General features: G+C 43.5%; 2 protein-coding genes across 28 annotated transcripts in view; one reads left to right on the top strand and one right to left on the bottom strand.

The window, feature by feature from the left end:
* The first annotated feature begins 1,775 nt into the window (after window positions 1-1,775).
* On the top strand, window positions 1,776-17,292 carry rrbp1b (ribosome binding protein 1b). 24 transcript variants are annotated; one of them, XR_014596899.1, is made up of 24 exons: window positions 1,776-1,873; window positions 3,923-4,597; window positions 4,772-4,920; window positions 5,090-5,212; window positions 5,508-5,660; window positions 6,416-6,534; window positions 6,614-6,767; window positions 6,885-6,981; window positions 10,074-10,153; window positions 10,522-10,559; window positions 12,672-12,767; window positions 13,078-13,129; window positions 13,762-13,802; window positions 14,033-14,111; window positions 14,632-14,712; window positions 14,838-14,930; window positions 15,043-15,114; window positions 15,312-15,404; window positions 15,762-15,854; window positions 16,286-16,363; window positions 16,447-16,515; window positions 16,788-16,902; window positions 16,951-17,019; window positions 17,089-17,138. XR_014596899.1 is itself a non-coding variant. In XM_084006508.1 (24 exons), exons 2-24 carry the CDS (start codon window positions 3,949-3,951, stop codon window positions 17,185-17,187), a joined length of 2,694 nt encoding a protein of 897 aa, XP_083862634.1. In that variant the 5' UTR covers window positions 1,776-1,873; window positions 3,923-3,948; the 3' UTR covers window positions 17,188-17,292. The 24 variants fall into 24 exon arrangements, 23 of the variants coding, with proteins under 23 accessions (XP_083862634.1, XP_083862614.1, XP_083862615.1 ...); XM_084006508.1 differs by having other exon boundaries at window positions 16,807-16,902; window positions 17,068-17,292; XM_084006488.1 differs by having other exon boundaries at window positions 16,807-16,902; window positions 17,089-17,292.
* Window positions 17,293-17,566: 274 nt separating this feature from the next.
* Window positions 17,567-23,987, bottom strand: part of LOC311011512 (CSC1-like protein 2) — a 40,208-nt gene continuing 33,787 nt past the window's right edge. For 2 of the 4 annotated variants that reach the window (XM_084006510.1, XM_084006512.1), the window contains one exon: window positions 17,567-23,484. In XM_084006510.1, the coding sequence (XP_083862636.1) occupies window positions 23,290-23,484 (195 nt within the window). In that variant the 3' untranslated portion in view covers window positions 17,567-23,289. The remainder of the gene's footprint in view (window positions 23,485-23,987) is intronic. The other 2 variants (XR_014596901.1, XM_084006511.1) reach the window with 2 other exon arrangements.

Raw genomic sequence — 23,987 nt, forward strand, 5'->3', positions numbered from 1 at the left:
CCTTTCCAATGCTTTGTCCTTTCTGCGGAGCCAGAGCCAAAAAACTCCCTCTTCTTCTTGGAGCCTCGAGGCTCTTCAGGAGTCGCTGGGTGGAGGTCCCACTGGGTACTTCTCCTTCTTTGTCTTGAAGGCAGCCTCTAAACCCTCCTCCTGTGGGAAAGTCAGTTTCACCTTTATGACTGTTTTGGTTGGAGTGGACCAGAGGACGATGTCAGGCCGTGAGGCGGTTGTGTGGATCTCGTTGGGGAACTTCTCCTGGTTGCCTCCAGCCTGCGTGTCTCCAGGATTTCAGTGAACTTGTGCAAGATCTTGGTGGTGACACCATCGGTACCGACCCTGCATCAATGCTGCCTTGCACCCAGAAAGGATGTGCTGCAGGCTTGGGTTCTGGGAGGAGCAGAATCAGCAATTGTCCTTTGAGCTGTACCACAGATACAGGTTCTGGGGACTGGGAAGGGTGTACCTGATGAGCTAAGCCTTGCTTGGGGCATCTTCTATGTCAGCCCACTTGACTGTCCTGTTGACGACGGCCTCCCAGGTTGTCCATCTGCCTTGCTGATGTTGACTCACAGCTCATATCTTGTGGCACTCCTCCTCCATTTACACTACTTCAGAAATCACAAGGTCTTTCCCTTCATTCTTTGATGCTTTGGACCACAATTTGGGTGTGGCTCCCCATCCAAGGTCTGTCTTTCCTGACTGGGGTAATCCAACAATCTCCTGATGTTACAGATGGTTGATGGCCTGGTCAACTAACAGCCTGTCCAAACCTGTGTTCTGGTGTTTCGCACAAGCAGGGCAGGTGGGTCTCTCAGTTTGAACACAAGCTTGACCTTCTCCTGTTTGTAGCCCAGGCTGATGGGTTTTAGTAGGAGATTCAGGGTGTTCTCCCAAACAGTGCTGCGTTGGAAGCCCAGCCATTTCCTGATATAGTTGTTTGGACTTTGCTTCTATATTCAGGGCTGTCATTGAGGTGATGTCACACCGTATCAGGGGCCACATCAGACGCTGGTATAAGGTGAACTGGTAATACCGGACCTGGAATTTTCCCTGGAAGGCTTTGGTGGATCTTTGTCAGACTGTGTGCGAGCTGGGATGTTACAGAGGCAGCCAGATGTTGGTCAGCCACGTAGAGCCTTCGGCTAGGCCACCGCACCAGGAGAGGGATTTTCTCACCATCGACTGAGTAGCTGATGTTTTCGTACCTGATTGTTGTCAGTGGTTTCTTCAAATGTATTTTTGATTGTTTAAAGAGGTTTTGGTGTTGTTTTATTGGTAGAGAACGAGAATAACTTAAAAAAGAAGGAAAGAAATGTATAAAAATTAAAAGGAACCCTATGTTGTGGAAGTAATTTATTTAAATCTGATGGAGAAATCAAGGAAAAAATGTTTCACATCAGTAGATGACAGCGTCCACTAGACAGATTGTATGTACATTTATTTTGAATGAACTCCTTTGACCTTATTAGGAAAACAATACTTGTTTTACTTTCCACTTTATTCCTTTCAAATGTGAATAAATGTGCCAAAAATATATTTTGGTTATTTATGTGATATTTACAAGCGACCTGCTGATTGTATTTCAGTTTACAGAACATTGTTTTATTATTTTTTCCTTCTATGACACAAACGTGTTTTTTTTATACAAATCAAGTATTTGATGCTTACATAACGCAGTCAGCAGTAACTTTTTTGAAAATGCAACGTAGATGAAAGTATTTAAGAGAACTACATCTCCCATGAGGCTCCCTGGCTTAAACGTGACGTTCCCGCTGACTGACCAATGAGGAGCCACGCTGCCGGTGGGGGGCGGGGCTTCTTGTCCGGTCCAGAGAAAGTGCCACGACTCTGCAGCCTGACAGACTCCGCTGAGGTGAGAAAAACTTTACAAGCCCTTAAAACTGATAATTCAACTAAAACTACAGAGTGAGAGCGAAGGTTAGAAAGTCTAGTAAAAACGCTGCATTTTGTTTTCAAAAGCCAGAAAAAAGACTTGATGTTTTCAGATGACGCTGTTGAGAGAAACGTTTGGAAGAAAGCAACATGTCCTTTAGGGAAACATCTCGTAAAGAATGTGTGTGTCTGCTGTATGATGGACGTCAGATAAAAAGATTAATGTTGGAGTGTGAGCTCCTCACATCATCTGGTGTCACATCATCTGGTCTCACACCATCTAGTCTCACATCATCTAGTCTCACATCATCTAGTCTAAGAACCTTAAGCACTGCTGCACTATGCACGGCTACACGGCGGCTTTCTCATCTAAACGGGGTTTAATGGGTTCTTCTGTATCTGAGGTGTTCACACAACTGAACGGAGTTACATAACTGTGTGTGTGTGTGTGTGTGTGTGTGTGTGTGTGTGTGTGTGTGTGAGTGTGCGCGCGCGTTTGCGTGCGTGTACGTGTGTGCGCGTGCGTGTCTTCACAGTACAAAGGGTTAATTGTGGACTCGGACACGTCGCCCTGTCTGTGAAACATCTTATGTCTTCTGTCATTCTGTGGTTCTGAAGTACATATTCACATTTACCGCAGTAGAACTTCAGCGACATGATACAAGTGGGAACAAAATGTACAGTAAACTTTATGAATGAGCAGAATCATCTTTTAAATACTTGCAGTTTACGAGCAGTTTTATAAAACAACGAACCATTTTTTATAAACTCCTCAATTTAGATAAAAAAAAATCTGACACTGAATTTCACTTTATGAAATAAATGAATACAGAGTATTGGAAATACTAAAGTACTTATTTAGATGTACTATACGTACTTACTCTCCTAATACAATTACTATTTAAAATGTTTTATGAGGTGGTTTTATGAACCTAACATATATATTCATGTCTGCATCTCTTTTTCACGATTCTATTGATTATTCTATTGATTCATTGATATTTACAAAAAGACCACAAACAATGAAAAAACACAGTTCCTGTTTTTACAGTCCAAAGATGAAGTTTTATCTTAATATCTGAAATAATGATTGATGATTAAAATAGTTAATGTTTATTTCTTGTATATCTTTGAGTTTAGATGTACGACATCATGGAGCTTTTAGTGATCATTTTCAGTATTTAACACATTTAACGGAAAAAAGAAATAAAAAATCAGGACAATAATGTCAGATCAGTTGTTGTAGCTCAACTCATGTAATAAATAAGTATATGAACACCGTTCAGTTTACCGTTTACTGTAGACGGTTCTGTTATCAAGACATTGTTGTGAATTAAATATATCATTGAAATGTGTTGAATTTAAATACAGTGTGCTGAAAGAGGGTTTAGATTGAATCAGTGACGTTCTGCAGAACACAAACCTGAACTTTGACCTCAGCAGGAAAACAACCACCAAGAAAAATCAATATGTTCAACTATGCTATTTTCTTCTTGTTTCCAGGTAAAAAAACGTGCTTTTTCAGAGCCATTGATATGTTATATATCTTTCACAAGAATTAGTTTGATCACTGACACCTTTTACAGGGTAACAATGGTAAAATTATAATACATTAAATAATAAATTACTTATTTTTTTTACTTATCTAGCACCTTTGAAAACAGAATTTCCGAAGTGCTTTAACAGACAAAGCAAAACAAAACTACAGTCAAATTAAAACACAGATAAAACTGTATTACAGATGAAACAATAAAAACAAATCAATACTTATAAAAGGAAAATGCTATAAGAGCAAAAGTAAATAAATAAATAGATAAAAGAGAGGAAAGTTTGTCCTGATGATGGCATTACAGGAAACCTTGTTAAAAAGGTTCAGCCTCTGGAGAACAGATGAGGATATTTTTGGTAATGTAGTTGTTGAGGTACTTGGTTGTGAAAGTATTGGGTGGATTGTTCTCCTAAAGCTCCACCTCTAGTGTTCACAAGCTTGTCTTCAGGTTACTAAATGTCCGCCATCTTTACCTTCCAGACTTCCTGTGCAACACTTTCATCAGTATGGATGTCTCCGACCCACAGACACTCGGCTTCATGGTCTTTGGAGGATTCATGTTCATCTCGGCGGTGGGCATCGCCCTCGTCTCCTCGCTCTCCATGAAGGAGACGTCGTATGAGGAGGCGCTGGCCAAACAGCGCCGCAAGCTCGTCCAATCACAGCCCCAAAGAGCAGAAAAGAAGAAGAAGGACAAGAACCTGGAGAAGAAGAACAAAGGAAAAAAGAAGGAGGACCAGGCTGATGAGAAGCTCTCAGACCCAGGCAGTGATGGTGGCGAGGAGCCTGAGGTGGTAGCTTGTACTAAGCCAGAATCTGTCCCAGAACCTGCAGCTGAGCCTGCTGCTGCCCCTGAACCCAAAGCAACACCTGAACCTGAACCAGAACCCCCCGTGGTCACTGCCACCACTATGGAGTCTCCCCCAGTACCCTCGCCAAAGGAGAAGAAGAAGAAGAAGTCAGCCAAGGTGGAGCCGGCTGCTGTGGTGGAGACCGTTGCTAAGGAAGTTCTGGTCATGTCCATGGCACCTTTAGTAGACTTTTCTCCGGTGAACGTTGTCACTGAAGTTACCAAAGAACCATTTGCTGCCAAAGCTGAAGAACCCAAAGAGGCATCGAACAAGAAGAAGAAGTCCAAGAACAAACCTGAGCCAGGTGAGTGAACAGGGATCATTGCTACAAAGGTTTCAGTTCAGTGTTTACCAACCATCATTGAGCAAAGCTCAGAAATACTCTACCCTACAAATTTGTTTTGTAAAATTAAGGATTCCACTTCCATTGAATGATGTCTGATTTAAATAGAACATTTTTGTTTCATCCTGGTTTAAGTAACAGACTCTGCCGACTCATCCCAGCTGCTGACGTACGGGAAGCTGCTGTCTGCCGCCTCCAACATGACGCTCAGCGACGACGAGATGCACAAACTCATGGAGGTCCTGAACCAGAAGGCTGGTGTCCGCCACGACTCCTGGCAGCTGGTGGATACAATTCAAAAACAAACTTAGAAAATTGTGTTTTTTGTTAGTTGTCATGGTGACAAACGCAATGGGAATGAATAGGAATGTCCCTTCTGCTCCAATTTAATTTCTATCACATAAACTTTTAAACATTTCTCATCAAACAGTTAAAACGTTGTTAAATGTTTAGGCCTGTCAGAAAGGAGACCCAATGTCCAATCTGAAGAAACAGCTGGAGGAGAAAGAGAAGCTGCTGACCACCGAGCAGGAGGGTGCCGCCACTGGCAAGAGCCGCCTCCGAGAGCTCAGCAAGGTGAGCCTGTAATTGTTGAGATTGTCAGTCATGTGATCTCAGTTGGTTTGTCAAGATGCCAACATTGCTACTCAACAAGGAACAAGGAATGGTACCAAGACACCTAAAAGATCTTGCTCCTCTAAAAGTGCACTGAGAGTCAGTAGAACATGATATGCTCGACCGACGGGTCTGAATCAGAGATTTCTAGAATCAATGACGTCAACTGATTTCACTGTTAACTATTAACGTGTTGGCTTCAGACCTGTTTTTCCAGAGAAAGTCATCTCTGGGCTTGCTGTGTTTCCTTCTTAAGGAACTTAGTGCAGAGAAATCCAAGATGGCGTCTTTGGATGCCCGTCTGAAGGCGGATCTGAGTGCTCAGATTCAGAAGGTTGACACCATGCGGGCAACAATGGAGACTGCTAACCAGGAACACCTGAAACAAACCCAGCAGCTCAAGCAGAAGGTATGATTTTAGGTACTTTGAATTCTTCAGTGGCAGAAGTCTCAAGTTTTTGAGGGAAGGTGGAAGTCAAATCACAAATCCTCAAGGGAAAGTTAAGTCCAACAGGGAAGACAATTCTCAATTCTTGTAAAAGCAAGTCTTCATTTCAAGTCTTAAGTCCTTGAGCAAGAGAAAATCTAAGTCAAATCTCATAGCATTGTGGGACAATCTAAGTCCAAACCTGGAGGGAATGTTTTGTAAAAGAAATCTGAAGTCTGAAGTCAAGTTCTAGAGAGCCGCTCAAATTCAAGACTGAAATCTTGTCAAAGCAAGTTTTAAGTCCTTTGAGGTAGGTCTCAGTCAAGTCACAGAAAAAGCAATTACATGTCTTGTGGACATGTCTTAAGTCATTGACGGGACATTCAGTTCAAGCCTTAAGTCCTTTAGGGCAGGTTTAAGTCGGGTCTCAAATAGCTGAAGCAACTTTCAATCTCAATTCAAGTTTCAAGTCCCGGAGGGGAAATCTAAGTCAAATCACTGGTCTTGTAAAAAAGTCTCAAGTCAAGTCTCAAGTCCTTGAGGGGAAGTCCAAATCAAGTCTTACATAATAAGACTCCGGTCTTCAAGAGCACATTGCAAGTCAGGTCTCTGGATGCATTTTCCTTTCAAAGCCGTTTTAATAGTGAATTCAAGTCTCGAGTTCTGGCTAACAAGTTGTTGCACAGACAAGCACTCTTTGTAGCATGTTGAGCTAACAGGTTGTTAAACTGCAACAGATCGGGAATCTCCAGGATCAAGTGGAGAAGGGTCCCAATGCTCAGCTGGCCCGACTGCAGCAGGAGAACTCCATCCTCCGCGATGCCCTGAACCAGGCAACCAGCCAGGCTGAGAGCAGGTAACTCACACAAGTCAGTTAGCATAGTCATTTGGTAAAGTACCCATGAACCGCATCTTTAACACTAGCCCCCCTTCAGGCAGAATGCAGAGCTGGCCCGTCTCAGGCAGGACTGTGTCCATCTAAGTCGGGAGTTGACTGAGCGTACCGACACTCTGCGGACTGATGAGGAGCGCAGGAAGTGCCTGGAGGCCAAGATGGCCGCCGCCGAACAAGGGCTGGCCCAAGCCCAGGTCAGAAACACACAACACCACCAGCTTACCTCTTTATCCCAAACACCTGTATTTTAACAACCAATTAGACGGTGCAGCTGCTGTTAAAAGGAAGTGACCTGTTTTCTGTTTGTGCAGGTGGTCCATAAAGACACTGAGCGCGCTCTGCAGCAGCGACTGGAGGAAGTGCATTTGGAGCTGAATGCATCAAAGCAGGAAGCTGCTGCCGTTGGCGGTGAGTGTTTCTGTTAGCATGTAGCCAATGCAGCCCCTTGGTTTCAGCAATACTAACTATTGCTAACTACTTCTGTAATGTAAATGTAAAAAGTAACTTAACCCCCCAAACCACTTTGTTCAGCAGAAAACCAATGTATCTGGGTATTTATTACTGTTTGGTATTTATTACTGATTGATTCAGGTCTATTTCTTGACATTTCAGTGCAAAGTATTTGGATTCTACATGTTGTGTTATCTACATACATTGACTGCCCTTGGTTAAAACCCGGCTATTTCAATTTCATGTTGATATAAGCTGATGTGGAGCCAGGTTACCAATTAACTTACGCTAATTGATAATGCTAATTGCTAGCATACACATATCCCAGCCTTGCACGTAAACCCAAATTTACAAATGTTGAGTATAAGAGTTTAAACTGTATTTTGTCACTCTAACAGACCTAAACAGCACATACCTAACCATAATCCTAACAATAGCTAGCATGCTAGCGATTAGCACCAGCAATAAGCATAAGCTAATGTAAAGGGGCATCGGGGACGGTAAGTTTAAAACGGTGAAGTCGAGCTCCATATTAAAGTAATGTAGACCCATAACAGCGGTTCATGTAGTACTTTTGATGTTCTGTAACTAGGGTGACCATTTCCGTAACACCAAAAAGGAGGACATTATGCGGCATATCAATAAATTACTACGGTGTATATAGGACTCTGGTATACTCTCATTTATAGTACAATTTTCAGTGGTTTAAAGATCATGTTTGTGTAGCTGAATAGGAAAAAATATTAATGAAAAGTCAAAAAGTGTTCACAGTATTTGTATTTATTCAATACATTATGGTGTTCAAAAAGTGACCACTGAGATGAATCTTTTAAAGTGCAGAGTGCCACAAAGCATAACATGTGTGGACTTAAATGTAAAAAACAATTAACAGGTAACATACATAATAAAAAAATGCTTTAAAAAAAAGCCTGAATACACCTTGCACAGCTCCGCAGCGGTTATTTTGTCATCCAGGGGCGACGAAACTTGTCCTCATTGAAGAGGTTGCCGCACGTTTATTACTTTTATGTTTATCCGTACCCGCATGCCATTCAATTGCAGCTTTCCCCTGACTGCTTACGTCGACATCGCATCGACAAAGTGTGTACAGAAGCCATGGAATGAGTCTCGACTACTTTTCGTTATAAATTCATGCTCTTTTGTCCCTTCAGAATTAAACGAGGTCTTGCGTTTTGGCATGATGCTAACTTTCTGTCAATGCCATATGATGGAGCAGCACATGGACCCTTGTTTACTTTTTTAACCAATGATAAGCAGATTTTTATCCAATCATTTGATATGTTACTGCGTTGGATGCATTTTTTACAGTCCATGATTGGCTATTGTGCTGCAGCCCAGCAAAGATGAAAAAACTCCGCTCTGCCTCAAAAAGGAGGACAAATCCCGGACAGGGCGTTGAAAATCCGGACTGTCCGGCCTAAAGCCGGACGCCTGGTCAGGTCACCCTATCTGTAACTGTAGCATTGAACTAGCACGCTGCCTAGCTAACTAGCCAGCAGCTAAATGAGTAAAATAGAACAACTTAATGCTTCAACAGAGAAAAGGCCTGTGTTGTGATTGTAATAATAAACTGGTTGACATGTAGAGACAGACAGGTAACCAGTCTATCACAGGGCTGACATGTAGAGACAGACAGGTAACCAGTCTATCACAGGGCCGACATGTAGAGACAGACGGGTAACCAGTCTATCACAGGGCCGACATGTAGAGACAGACGGGTAACCAGTCTATCACAGGGCCGACATGTAGAGACAGACATGTAACCGGTCTATCACAGGGCTGACATGTAGAGACAGACAGGTAACCGGTCTATCACAGGGCTGACATGTAGAGACAGACAGGTAACCGGTCTATCACAGGGCTGACATGTAGAGACAGACAGTTAACCGGTCTATCACAGGGCTGACATGTAGAGACAGACAGGTAACCAGTCTATCACAGGGCCGACATGTAGAGACAGACAGGTAACCAGTCTATCACAGGGCCGACATGTAGAGACAGACAGGTAACCAGTCTATCACAGGGCCGACATGTAGAGACAGACAGGTAACCAGTCTATCACAGGGCCGACATATAGAGACAGACAGGTAACCAGTCTATCACAGGGCCGACATGTAGAGACAGACAGGTAACCAGTCTATCACAGGGCCGACATGTAGAGACAGACAGGTAACCAGTCTATCACAGGGCCGACATGTAGAGACAGACAGGTAACCAGTCTATCACAGGGCCGACATGTAGAGACAGACAGGTAACCAGTCTATCACAGGGCCGACATGTAGAGACAGACAGGTAACCAGTCTATCACAGGGCCGACATGTAGAGACAGACAGGTAACCAGTCTATCACAGGGCCGACATGTAGAGACAGACAGGTAACCAGTCTATCACAGGGCCGACATGTAGAGACAGACAGGTAACCAGTCTATCACAGGGCCGACATGTAGAGACAGACAGGTAACCAGTCTATCACAGGGCCGACATGTAGAGACAGACAGGTAACCAGTCTATCACAGGGCCGACATGTAGAGACAGACAGGTAACCAGTCTATCACAGGGCCGACATGTAGAGACAGACAGGTAACCAGTCTATCACAGGGCCGACATGTAGAGACAGACAGGTAACCAGTCTATCACAGGGCCGACATGTAGAGACAGACAGGTAACCAGTCTATCACAGGGCCGACATGTAGAGACAGACAGGTAACCAGTCTATCACAGGGCCGACATGTAGAGACAGACAGGTAACCAGTCTATCACAGGGCCGACATGTAGAGACAGACAGGTAACCAGTCTATCACAGGGCTGACATGTAGAGACAGACAGGTAACCAGTCTATCACAGGGCTGAGTATTTAGGCAGAAAGTGGATCTGACATCCAACCAAGGAATTAAGTCCAGTTATCATCTCAACTAAAGCATTCCATTAGAACATCGTCTCTGTTTCATCACATCACAAATGTTCCTGAAACCTCGTCACTCAATAGAAAATAACACGATGCTGCTGTTTTCCCTACTGTTCGTACCTCAGAGCTGCAGGTGGCGCTAGTGTCCAAAGAGACTGAACTGAAGGAGCTCAAGTTCCAGCTGGAGAACCAGGCTGCAGTCCAGGTATTACCTGTTATTTTCAACAATTCATCTGATTGATACATACTGATGATAAGAAATAAAGCAACATACTTTTCTCTGTTCAGTAGCTTCCTCCACCTTTCTGGCTTGTTGATTGAAAGGAATGTGATTACATTTATTTGGTTCTTCTTCTACTTTGGTGATTCTCTGACTTTTCATCAGGTCAACATGTTCATGTTTCCATAACTTTGGTTTATGAACAAACACCTTCAGAACTTAAAGACATTCAATTAGCCGTAGCTGGACTTCCTGAGAATTAGCTAGAGTTAGCATGCTAATGGGATACACTAAGATGGTGTAAATGTAACTGTCATCCGGTCTTGACGGCAGCAATGTGTTTGTGTCGGCAGGTTGTTGGGACGTCTGAAGTGGAGCAGCTGAAGAACTGGTAACCTTATTGAACAGATAACAGATCATTTCCCCCTCAGTTTAAAAAAAAAAGTCCACACAACTTTCATTTGACAAAAAGTCTCCACCCACCCTTGAATGCAAAAACAACTCCAAAGCAGTCAGTAAGATTAGAGATGCGTTGCTTCTAGCGGCCTCTTTGGCGGTAGATGGAACTGCAGGTGAGCCTCTGGGACTCATCTCCCTCACCATCGGCGTCGCTAGACCTGCCCCAGTATTGATCTGCCGTGCCCCAGTAAAAACTCCCGTTCGAGTTTTAACGAGCTACTATATTTGGCAGTGGATTCATTTATATTGATAATAACGGTTAAATAGTGGATTTTCTTTTTCATCCACAATCTCAAACCAACGCAGTTTAACCCAAAATACAAGCTGAGGCGCGCACCTTGTGGTCCGGGTCCGGCGCACACATTACGTCCGTGCACGGCAGTGTGCATGTCGTAGCTGGGGCACCGCGGCGCGCACGCATAGATAAATGCAAAAAAATATATCAGTTATGTTGTTTTTTAAACGCAAGTCCGTGTTTGACAAGCTTAAACATGGTCAAAAAACCATAGACAGGATATGGTTTACTTTAAAAATACAACAGACCCCCCCATCACGTCATGGTATGATCCACTTCTCTCTCCCACGTGACCTGCCCCGCTCGCCCCGCTCGCCCCGATGCCCGCAGTAGCCGGCGTGAAGCGGCACAGTGCGCATAGTTTCTGACAGTGTTGCGGTCGTTCCAGTAAGTAACTCAAACAACGACGTGTACACATTTATATTACCACTCAATAATCACCACCAGTCCTCATTGCTGCTGCTCTGAATCACAGATCACTCTGTGTTGTTTCATAGGAGTTAGATAGCTGACGGTTTACCCCATTATCTTTTCATTTTAATACAATTTCATTTATAGTACTTTATAAACCAAGTGATGGCTCAGCATTAAGATTTACAGTCACTGTGATTTTCCCCAACCCCAAACGTCTGATGTTCTTCATTCACAAATGTGGGAACGATACTCCAAAATCAACAAAAACATGTTGAGCATGTTCATAATGTATGTTGAAATAAATATGAATTAGAGATTAATATCTCTACATTTTTACCTTTCAGTTTTAGCAGCAGCAGTATGGCTGTGGCAGTAATAGTGGGCTAAGCAAGGGAAGTTTATATAGCACATTGTACATTTCATACACGCAGCGGGAATTCAAGGATGTTTTTTGTGATTTATGAAATAGGGGGCCTGTGCCCCAGTAGAGCTTTATGTCTAGCAACGCCCCTGTCCCTCACCAACAGTGTCGACTGTCTCTCATCTGCGTGATGCCTTCAAATGCTCCACACTGAAAGGAGGTCCTGGTTTTCCCTCGTTGGCGTCACTTTGCTTCTTGATGACTTTCCTTCTTCACTTCCATTAGTTTGTTGTTTCTTTTTCTTGGACTGGAAGTTGAATGGTCTTCTTTCTCTGGCTGTTGATCCTCCATTGTGAGTCAGCAGTAATGAAATGTACCTGGTCAAACACTTTAGACTAGAGGGAGCCTGACTCAGCAGTGGGAAGTTACAGATTTCCCATTCCAAGTAAACGCAGCATACTTCTGTGAGTAGCTCCACCTGCAGACCAACCGCTGCTGACTGACGGAAAAAAATAAAACTCATTTAGAGTTTAGTGGGAATGTGGCCACAGACACGGAGATCCTATTTCTGGACAAATCAGCAACAAGCACTTTAATTAGTGGGTCACATGATCAACCACCATTGTTTTAACTCACTCTTTGATAGATAGGAACTTAAAAGACAAATAAATAGATGAAAATGGACTGCCATTTTAACAAATAACAGTAAAACAATAGTAGCTAATTATTTCTTTATCTATACCTATTTGTTGATCATCTTTCCTGTACCGGTGTTATCAACCAAAATGTTCCTCGTGTGGATGGATATACAAGAACCGGTACCACTATCGAAGGCGCAAAAATCTCTGTTTATTGACTGAAGCTTTGTTTGCGTGTAGGAGAGGCCAAAACGTTGAGGTTTTGTGTGTGGACGGTGTCTCAGTGCAGATGTGGGATTAGACTTAACTTTGACTACCTGTGTGACTTCCCGTCAGTGTGCAGCTCAGAGACGAGCAGCTCATCACTCTGGAGGCAGAGCTCACCCAGTTGAGGGCGGAGCTACAGCTGCTGACCTCATCACAGTCACAGAGGTACCTATTTGATTCTTTTTAAGGCTCTGTATTGACTTTTTCCAGTATAAAACAAAAAACAAACAGTGTTATAATGTTAGAAAATAAATACACAATGAATTGATAAAAAGAAAAAACAACAGCTAGAGGACGCTACTTATAATACACTTGAGTAAATCTAAAGAAAACAACATCAGAGGTACATGTATAATGTATATTCAGAACCCTCCCTCAGTAGAAGGAGAGGTTTTCACATTCACTCAGACCTGGATCACAGCAGCATCTGGTCCACGTTAGAGGAAGCTTCTTCAGATTGTGTTTGTGTCCTCAGAGTGAAGGAAGATGAAGTGGACGGAGCAGCTGGTGATCAGACGCAGAAAGACGTACGTTTAAATATATTTTCATGTTTGACACCAACACTTATTACAAGTCTGTCAATGTGGCGTTATGGGTGATGTTGAAAATGACCAGTCTGGTAGTTTAAACTCCAGTGACGGTTACATGTGTCATACTTATCATTTAGTCTTCATCCTAAATGTAAAAACCAACTATTCATAATTAAAGCACGTAGAAACAGCTTCATGTTCATCTTATGTTATGTGATCACGCTTGTGGATAACGCAGGATGAGCACCAGCTGTATCTTTACTAGAACTAACAAGCTCATCCACCTGCAGTCTGTTTGCCTGTTTGTAATGGTGTGTTCAAAGACGCTCGGACATGCAGGATTTGTGATTTGGCTGCTGAAGTAAAGAACCCTGTTGTTCGAAAATGAAATATTATTATCAAACATGAACTCTGTAAAACCAGTGGTGATTTTAATAATAATAAATAATAAATAAATACATTTTATTTGAATAAATTGTACATTTGAGATCAGACAAGATAAGATCATAATAATATCATAAACATATCAGACATTATTTGAGCACACTCTCTGTATTGTGACATCAAAAACAATCTGTGAAGTCTGTGATGTTTCTGACAGCCTCGTTTCTCCTTCTTCTCCTCTGAAGGGATCAGGAAGTGAGACGGAGTCTGAACAGCCGTTTGAAAGGTGAAAACACACCTTGATCAAACAGCAGACTGATCATGACATGGGTCATGACTTTTTAAAAAAACTTTAAGAAAAATGTGTTCATTATTAAAGCTCCATGTTCCAACTGTTTCAGTGCCAAAACATTTTACATTTTTAATTCAATGTATGTATAGCGTCCAAAGAGTTGACAAAACAACATACATGCCTCAAGTAACATATTTGTTTGTGTTTTGCTGCTTGTTTGTCAGTCTGGAGGAAGACTCTCAGCTGCTCCACATGGAGGAAGAGCTCCAGCAGCTCAAAGAGGAGCTTCAACAGACTCGCAATGTGAGCCAAATCAAACATACTGTACAACGTGTGGAAGTGTAAAGAAAACCTGACGATCAGAAGATTAGACAGAAAAGACAGAAAAAAGGGGCTGCACGGTGGTGTAGTGGGTAGCACTCTCGCCTCACTGTGAGAGGGTCCCGGGTTCAATTCCCGGGTCAACCCCGGGTTCCTTCTGTGTGGAGTTTGCATGTTCTCCCCGTGTAAGCGTGGGTTCTCTCCGGGTTCTCCGGCTTCCTCCCACAGTCCAAAGACATGCAGGATGGGGATAGGTTCATCGGTGACTCTAAATGTCCCGTAGGTGTGAATGTGAGTATGAATGGTTGTCTGTCTCTACATGTCGGCCCTGTGATAGACTGGCGACCTGTCCAGGTGAACCCTGCCTTCGCCCAATGACAGCTGGGATCGGCTCCAGCCCCCCCGTGACTCTGAATACAGGATAAGCGGTAGAAAATGGATGGAAGACAGAAAAAAGATGAAACATTTGATGTGTTTTCTTCGTCCTTATTGTGTTCTTCAGGAGCTTCAGGACAAAATGGAAATGCTTTTGACTGCAGAGCACCAGAGTGGGCAGCGGGAGGCGGAGCTTAAAGCAGCGCTGGTCAGTTTATTAAATATGCCAAGATCTGAAAATCAATCAGTGATCACAGAGGAAAGAAGTTGAAAATGCTCGGTGTGTCTGGACTTTAACAGCCTGATGAACTAACAGTACAAACGTGTGTTCAGACTGAAGTGGAGTCCCGGCTCGCTTCCCTCCGTTTGGACTTCCAGACGTCGCTGCAGGTTCTGTTTCCTGGCGTCTCTGTGGAGGCGGAGCAGGTGCGTTGGCTGTTGGTTCAAATGTGTTTATCGGGGTTCAGTGTGTCTCAGAGTAAATAGCAGCCTGTCAGTCAGAGTTCAGGGGTTAATAATAGCTGTGTTTCCTCTGCAGAGCAACTGGCTGGAACTTTTCACTCAGAAGGTTCAGGAGAGTAAAGGTGAAGCAGAGAGCTCTCACTCTGAGGTAAAAACAAACACCTGGACTGATGTGAACAAATACAGCAGCTTTCAACATTTTCTGGAACGCATATTCGTTTCAATTTACAGTTGGTAGTTTGTAGGTCATTTTACCAGAATTGTTTTCATCAATAAATCATTTTTGATGAGGAAATTATCAGTTTGTCTTTTACAGTTTTTGTTGGTTGATTGTTTGTGTGACAGGAGGCGGAGCTTCAGGCTCTGCAGCGTCGCTCTGAAGAAGAAGAAACCAACTGGAAGAACAAACTGTCTGAAGCTGAACAGGAGAAACAAACGGTGACTCGCTGTTAACGTTGATAATAATAGAATCGTATTTACTTTGTTATTGAAATATTAAGACTTTCTTGACAAATCTTTCATGTCAGTAAATTGTTGTTGTTGGCTCCTTATGTTTCATTCTTTTTGTGTTACAGAGGAAACGTGTTCCTCTAAGCTTTTTAGTGTATGTTATACAGATGGTGGCGATGAAGTCTCTTATGAAATTAGATTTATGTAACTGGCTGATCTACATTTGTAGTCTTATTAAATATCATTCATGAACTCATGAAGTTCAGTCGAAGAGGACGGAGACAGAAAACACTCAGCAGGTCTGTTAAAAGTTTAGATGTTAACGTGGAGTTTGTTTGGTCTCAGCTGAAGGAGCAGCTGATGTTGTTGGAGGCTCAGCTGGAGAAACAGCTGGAGGAGGCCAGCGCCACCCAGAGCTGCTGCGAGGAACTCGCTCAGGTATGAACACATATGTTAATGCTCCTAAGTCACAGGCTGCATGCTGGAGGGGGAAAGTCACAGGTCCTATGTTGTAAGTCACATAGGACATGTTGCAGGTCCTATTTTGCCAATCACACGGGACATGTTTCAACATTATTGATTAATCTGATGACTTTCTCAATTAATCAAATTTGACCCTTTTTCAAGTGACATGTAAAACTGTGTGATCAACAATCCTTCAAAGGTCAACTGAAGACAATAAAACACATTTCATCTTTTTTAATAACAAAAAAAATTACATTGTTGTGGGTCAGTTGACCTGGGAGTAATTATGGGATGTTTATGGAGAGAAATACTTAGTAAATGTTGCCTAACTATCATGAATAACATTAGATACATAACTACAAACAAAAGCCAAGTAAAGCAATATAATACTGGTTTAATAACAGGTGCAGTCTCAGGCGCAGCAGACGGCCGTCAGGCTTCAGGCGGAGCAGCAGCAGCAGCTGGACAGGGAGCTGCAGCAGGTCAGACACATCTGGAACATCACTCACATGTTTCCTGTTGACAGGAAGTGATGTCACACCGTCTCTTTGTTGATGTTTTTCAGGCTCGACAGGAAGTGTTGGAGCTGCAGCAGCAGCCAGAGGCTGATCAGAGATCTGCTGCTCAACTCCAGGTTTCTGATGTTTATTAACATTAAAGAGAGAGGAAGTACTGCCTGGCCTCACCAAAGTAACAGTCACCAGAAACTATGTTCCTTCAACATACATAAATTCAATCTGGTCATGTCTGAGTAGGTGTTCATTTTAAAATATCTTCTTATGTCAAATTTATCCCAGAACAATAAATAACAGATGAATCAGGATTTTGAAAAAGTACTTCATTCTCCTCTGACTTTTATTTTGGTGAGAATTGAATATTAAATTAGTTAAACATGTTTTGAGTCAGAATTCTTCTGTTTCTGAAGGAGGAGACAGTCCAGCTGAAGGAGGAGACGGAGACCATCCAGGTTAAGGAGGAGACGGAGACGGTCCAGGTTAAGGAGGAGACGGAGACGGTCCAGGTCGAGGTGGAGACGGAGACGGTCCAGGTCGAGGTGGAGACGGTCCAGGTTGAGGAGGAGACCGTTCAGGGGAAGGAGGAGACGGAGACAGTTAAGGAGGAAACGGAGACGGTCCAGGTGAAGGAGGAGAAGGAGACAGTTAAGGAGGAAACGGAGACGGTCCAGGTGAAGGAGGAGACAGTCCAGGTTGAGGAGGAGACGGAGACAGTCCAGGTTAAGCAGGAGACGGAGACAGTTAAGGAGGAAACGAAGACGGTCCAGGTGAAGGAGGAGACGCCTGTGTGAAACACACTATTACCATGGTTACATGAACCATAACAACAGAAAAGTGATGAGCGTCAAGTGTTTTCTTTTCCTGGAGTGAAACAAATAAACATCAAGAACGTCCGACTCACTGTTGTTTTTATTAGTGACTCGTCATATTTTCATCCTGCTACGTTGTGAGTCACATGATCAGCTGTTGATTTGTGGTCTCCTTGGGTGGAGGTCTGAGGCCTTGGGGTACAGAGCTCTCAGGGGTCCGGGTTCCTCTGATGTCCGGGATCCTTGTGCCGGGACCCTTGGATGTTAAGTTTCCTTGGCGTTCCCGGGCTTGGACCTCCGGAGAGTGTGGGATCTCTTGGGGCCCCCACTAAGTTCTCGTGAGCCACAGACAAAGACCAAGTTGACAGATGAAAGCCAATTTTATTGATCAAGTAACATAAATAGACAAACGTTTCACTGAACAATTGACCTGGAAACCAAAGTAGAAATAAATATCGTCACAGCAATAAATTAAAGCCTGAAACGGACCAATAGACTGTTAGCTTGGACTCAGTGAGACGAGATGCTGAGTCCTGTTCGTCTCCGAGGACGACAGTGCAGTTCAATGGCTATTTACACACATTTTATTTTCCACGTTTTTCACTTTAGTCCACGTTTTGTTTCACACTCGTCTGTCTTCAGTTCACATTCGTCTTTTCACAACTTCGGCAACAATTTAAAAAACTAGGAAAAGCATAAAGCAGCGGCTGATTATTAAAAACCTTTAGTTACATGTTACAACAGCATCGTCACAGCTATCGACGTTTCTTTAATACACCTTCAGTATCAAATACTTCAGTCAGCAGGTTACAAAAATATCACACAGACTTCTTTAATGGGTTCCTATGACTCAGAGGGGTCAGTGAACGCAGCAGCTCTCAACCTCCCAAAACAAGCCGACCTTTGACCTTCAAATGGTCGTTTCCATTTAGTTCTGAGCTCTGATGTCCTTAAATATTAACCAAAAAGGATTAAAGCTCCATTAGTGTCGATATTCTCAAGAACTCATCATGACGAGTTTGATAGTTTCACTTAAATAACCTCACCACGTCCACTTGGACGCTTTCCTTGAGCTTTCGACCACATCACCTGATCTTCATCGACAGATCAAGACTGAATGCTGAAGCCAAACAGATGAGAAAGTTCTCGAAGAGGCTGAACATTTACAAAACTTTGACGACTACACCTGCTGATGAAGACCATGTGATACGTTCAAAAGTTTCAGCTTCTCAATGACTGGATAGTCGGTAAACAGTCAGTAGTAACAACATCATAAACTTTAACTGTGGTTTATCAGCAGCTCACAACATTTAAATAAATTAATTCATTAGGTGTATTGGGGCTGCACGTGGTGTAGTGGGTAGCACTGTCCCCTCAGAGCGAGAGGGTCCCGGTTCCCGGGTCGGGTTCGGGTAGCTTCTGTTGCCCTGTGATAGACTGGCGTCCTGTCAAGGGTGTACTCTGCCTTCGCCCAATGTCAGCTAGGATAAGCGGTAGACGATGGATGATGGATAGGTTTAATGATCCTGGTCTCTGATGCTCAGTTCAACCCAACGTGAAGACAGTTTTTCCCACAAAGCATTTGGATACAAAGTCAAAGCAAAGACTTGAATAGACGCAACTTTGCCTCATTCATGTATTCACATGATTTTAAATATTTCAACTTGAGCAATAAGTTCTGGTAACATGTCATGGAGGAAACAAATGTCTCTTGTGTCTGTGCTACAGCTACAATGTTAGCATAGCCTAGCACCATCAGTCCAGACTCCATTCACAAAAACAAGTATTTTCAAAGTATAGCTTGTCGTCTTGCAGACAGACCAAACAAAGCAGGACTTTTTACTGATCACCATCATGATGGAGTTATTTCAGCATCCTTTTGATCTGATTATTGCTATTAAATCACAGCTAAATAGTTTATTTGGGGTTTATCCAGCTGTAGTAAACCAGCCCATGTGGGTCTAACTACATCCAGTGAATCCAGCTTGGTGAAATCCACTGAGCACCCCTGGATGATGTCATGAACCCAGACAGGACAGTGTTTGGTTTCCTTGTGGATCTGGGACTTTAACTGGCCGATGTCTACGTGGGGGGAAGGTGAAAATTTGCTTCACGTTTGGTGTGAAAACAGCATTAGAATACATGGTTTTATTTCTCTCGTCTGTTTCAGACCAGAGAACACATGATGTTAAGAGGACCAGTGTGTAATATCTGAAGACACCTAGTGGCGAAGTTACAGATAACAACCAACTGAAACTTCTCTGTGTGCCAAGCGTGTAGCAGAACTACAACGGATCATTCTAAGGTAACCAAAACAGGACAATTCTTATTTTAAGGTGATTAAACACTAAGAAAATATATTTTAGTTCCGCACTGGACCTTTAAGTCTTTATTTCAGCTTACTGATGCTGCAAACTAAAAATCTAAATAATAATCTTTTTTCCAGACTGTCAGGTTGAGAGCTGCTGAGCGGAGCCTCCGGTCTCAGATTCAGACCTCAGATCCTCTTTTAACTCTCCTCAGTTTCAGTTTTGTGTGCATACAATCAGAGTCGGAGCGCCTGACAGCAGACGCCCCGCTGGAGGTGAAGAGGAAACTAAACTAAAAAAAGGGTTGACACAAACACTGCATGTTCTCCAGCGTGTAGCCACAGACGCTGTCGACGTCCTCGTGGCTGCAGCTTTCATAGTCCAGCCCTGTGTCCGCTACATGCGCACGCACACGCACACGCACGCACACGCACACACGCACGCACGCACGCACACACACACACACACACACACACACACACACACACACACACACACACACACACACACACACACACACACACACACACACACACACACACACCGCAAAACATGACGGAAATCAAATCAAGCAACAAAAACTGATGTAAACATTATTTAAGGAACAAAACAACACCTGAGACTATTTCCTCGTCATGTCACTGCACTGTAACGTGTTCTTATTTGAAAGCACTCCCGATGACTCCTGTTGCCATGGTAATGGAAAACAGTGTTAAGATGGTGACTTTGACCTTTACTTTCCATCACAGCCAAATATGTTTTTAACTCCTTGGAGACAAGCAGCTGCAAGTCAGGTGCTACTGTTCTCATTGCTGTTAATATGTTTGTCCACTAGGGGCGGAGCAGAGTCAGGTCAATGCTGGTGATGCGAAAAATCTTAAAGGAAACAGAACTCGAAATGGAAAACAATCGAGATGGTTCAATGCATGAACTCAGAATAGTTTAAGACCAAATTCTCTTTTGCCAGTGTCCCTTTTACTACCTTTTAGAAATCTAGTAAGAGGACCTTGACTCAAAGGTCCGTCCAGTCCTGTTCAGTTTGTGGGCTAACTTCCGGCTGCATACTACAGAAGAACCCAGATTCTGATTGGATGGCAGGTGTCCATACAGCGGCATTGAAACTTGTTTTGAGCTGAACTGAAACCAGAGATAAGCAGGAGAATGAAGTCCAAATGCAGCTTGAGGTTGTTTAAAGTCACTCCAAAACCCTCCAATTAGAAGACGCCAGACCTAGCTGGCACCCAACAGATACCACAAGGATCATGGGAAAGTGACTTGCTGAAAGTATTCTGCATATTATGAGCTGCAGCTGATGTTTTTCAGTACATGTTAAAACAGCTCATAAAGGAACTCAATTTAATTTCATAAGACACATCGTCTTATTTTCAGTTTCAGACAGAAGACTTATCTGCAGCTGTGTAGCCTGGCTTAGCACAAAGACAAAGGGGACTGCTAGCCTAGCTTAGCACAAAAACAGAAAGCAGAGGGTAACTGCTAGCCTAGCTTAGCACAAAGACAGAAAGCAGAGGGGAACTTGCCAACTAGTCAAGCCATTAAAAGACCCGGTTCTAGCAGTGTCATAGAGTGTCACAAAATTCATGTAGTTATAGTTCTACTGTAGATGTAAAGCTAAATGCTAGAATGCTATCTTTTCTCAGTACTGTGTTTGGCATTTTGTTCTCAGGTTGTACATGTTGTCATTCAAAGAAAGATAAATAACTTGATAATGCCAGTTAGTCAGCTTACAGTTAGCTTCTAGCTTCTAGCACTTGACCCTAGCTCTAGTCAACTCAACCCAGCTAACTACGGAATGGACTCGTAATTACCCTGTTAGCTAACACATCAAGACCCTAGCTGGAACTAGGAGCTAATATTTCAGTTAATCTCACATATAACTAATTGTTAGCTTCAGAGACTAAACAGAAGATACAACATCGGACAAACAAGCTAGTCTAGAAATTTCTCTCCGCTCCCCGTCTTTGTGCTAAGCTAGTCTAAACAAGTCCCATAGTAATAAAACGGGAGTAGGGGCATTCCCAAATGAGAAACTACACTGATGTTCAGAGGAGAAGGACAAGATACCTCGCTAGCTAGCTACTTAGCTATCTAGCTACTTAGCTATCTAGCCAGACATCCGTCTCCAGAGCTGTGTTCTCTCTCTTCCTAGTGAGCTGTGACTTAACTTTACAGCACCACTGACGTGTCGTCACCATGAAAGCTAGTGTCGTTGTTAGCCGTCATGGTGACGACATTTTCTTTTGTACTAGTCACATGACCACTAAGAACAGTTCAATATCCGATCTATTCCCGTTCTATTTCTACGACGTGTCCTATGTACGTCCATGTAAAACGAAAGATATTTCAGTTCAACTAAATATAACACAGACTTGAACTGTAGCAGTACAAACATGGAGGATGTTACATCTTCATAGTGAAGTGAAGGAAAACTTTTGAACTAATTCTACAGTAGACTGACGACTGGTCCAAGAAGCTTTGTTAGCCAGATGCTGGAGTGTTTTGGTTACCTGGTGATGTTATTGAACCCCTCATGGTGCAGGTTGGTGTACAATAAGCTACTGTACATGGACACACACACACACACACACACACACACACATACACACTCTCTCTCTCACACACACACACACACACACACACATACACACACAGAAAACATTTTCCCTTGAGAGTCCTGACAGCTTCAGGCTTTGAGTGCAGACGGTCCAGACGAAAAGCGCTGCTCTTCTGCGTCTACCAATTTCAAACGAGTCGACTTCTGCTGCTGTCAGCGCGTCGTTACTAACTTCTCCCCATGAATGAAAGGAGTATTGATTGCTAAACCTACACGGACACAAACATTCCCGTTCCTTTCGCCAGGTGTTCATGAGTTAAGGTAGTCCGGGTGAAATCAAAACCAGAACAGAAAGAAGTTCTTGTGTTGAGTCCAGTGGTTCGGCATTCGAGTGGAGCCGAAAACCAGCAGGTGGGAGGATATGCTGCTGAAATCTGGGTGGAGTTCATTGGCCACCACAGCGGTTGACATCATCCAAAAGGTGGTGACGTTATTAATCCAGACAGCACTTTTAGCAACATGCAGCAAAATCTTGGCGGGTAAAACAAATGTCCAGGTGATGTGTTGAAAATCCATGAGCCAAAGGTTCCACAGAACGAAAGAGGAAAACTGTGAACAGGAAGTGACAATGTGATGTGTCCGCGTAAGCAAGACTTCTACCACTACGAGAGCTGGAGGTTGGTGGCTTATTTAGCACTCTGATGTCGGAGGAGGATAGCGGTGACGATGATAACGATGGGGGTTCGTTTGGAGGCATCCATCAGGCCAAGGAATAAGACAGCGTCAGTATCAGCTTTGACCCCTCGACAAGTCATGTACCGGTGACCTGCGGTGGGATCGGAAGTCAAGACATGAGTGCAAACGCACAAAATCCAGCCCAGGCACGAATTGTTTAACCCCGCCCCCAACCCCACGAAAAAACAAACAAAGGGAAAAGAAAGACTTTTGGCTTTGTGGTTATGTACAGTGACTTCCTGTGGAAGCAGTCTGATGTCCATCAAGACGTGCAGGACTGGTTGTTGGCGACCCGGCGCCGGCGTCAAAGGTCAGGGTCAAGTCTTCGAGCTGGGAGGGAGGGAGCTATCCATGTCAGTCTATCTGTATACGTGTTGTTGTGTGTAGTGATTCTCCAGTCCGCTTCATGTTCTAACTATAGTGTGGCCCCTCTACTAGCTCCGCCCCTCCCTCTAGCTCCACCCCCAGCTACTGGTGGACCTCGTTGGCGATCAGACTGTCCTCCCCTGACTGAAAATCCGCCTCGTTTATGCTGTTTCCTCCATTCAGCATCTCCTCGTCCTGGGACGACCCTCGGTCCTCCTCGCCACTGCCCCCGCCCGGCTCGTCTGAGTTTGGGTCCTGGAGCACCTGGGCGATGTACATCTGCTGCTGCTGCTGCTGCTGCTGGACCACAAAAACCACCACGCACAGGTTAAAAAACATCTCAAACTATGGAGTTTGTAAGCAAGCAAAAAAACTCAACAGCTTCTTGTTAATTACAGACTTGACATGGACTTGTCTTGAATAACTCGATATGGACTGGTCTCGACTGATTCGATATGGGCTCGTCTAGACTGACTCGATATGGACCCGTCTCGACTGATTCGATATGGACTCGTCTAGACTGACTCGATATGGACTTGTCTCGACAGCCTCGATATGGACTCGTCTCGTCTGACTCGATATGGACTCAATATGGACTCATCTCGACTGACTCAATATGGACTCTCTAGACTGACTCAATATGGACTCGTCTCGACTGACTCAATATGGACTCTCTAGACTGACTCGATATGGACTCGTCTCGACTGATTCGATATGGACTCGTCTAGACTGACTCGATATGGACTTGTCTCAACAGCCTCGATATGGACTTGTCTCGTCTGACTCGATATGGACTCAAT

This window comes from Eutrigla gurnardus (genome assembly GCF_963514095.1).
Source record: "Eutrigla gurnardus genome assembly, chromosome: 3".
Lineage (NCBI taxonomy): Eukaryota > Metazoa > Chordata > Actinopteri > Perciformes > Triglidae > Eutrigla > Eutrigla gurnardus.

Excerpts from the sequence above, each read along its gene's own strand:
- rrbp1b (XM_084006486.1), top strand. The coding sequence starts at position 3,949 with ATGGATGTCTCCGACCCACAGACACTCGGCTTCATGGTCTTTGGAGGA. Across the intron at positions 5,661-6,415 it reads CCCAGCAGCTCAAGCAGAAG|ATCGGGAATCTCCAGGATCA; the intron begins GTATGATTTTAG and ends AAACTGCAACAG. Across the intron at positions 13,130-13,761 it reads GTGATCAGACGCAGAAAGAC|GGATCAGGAAGTGAGACGGA; the intron begins GTACGTTTAAAT and ends TCTCCTCTGAAG.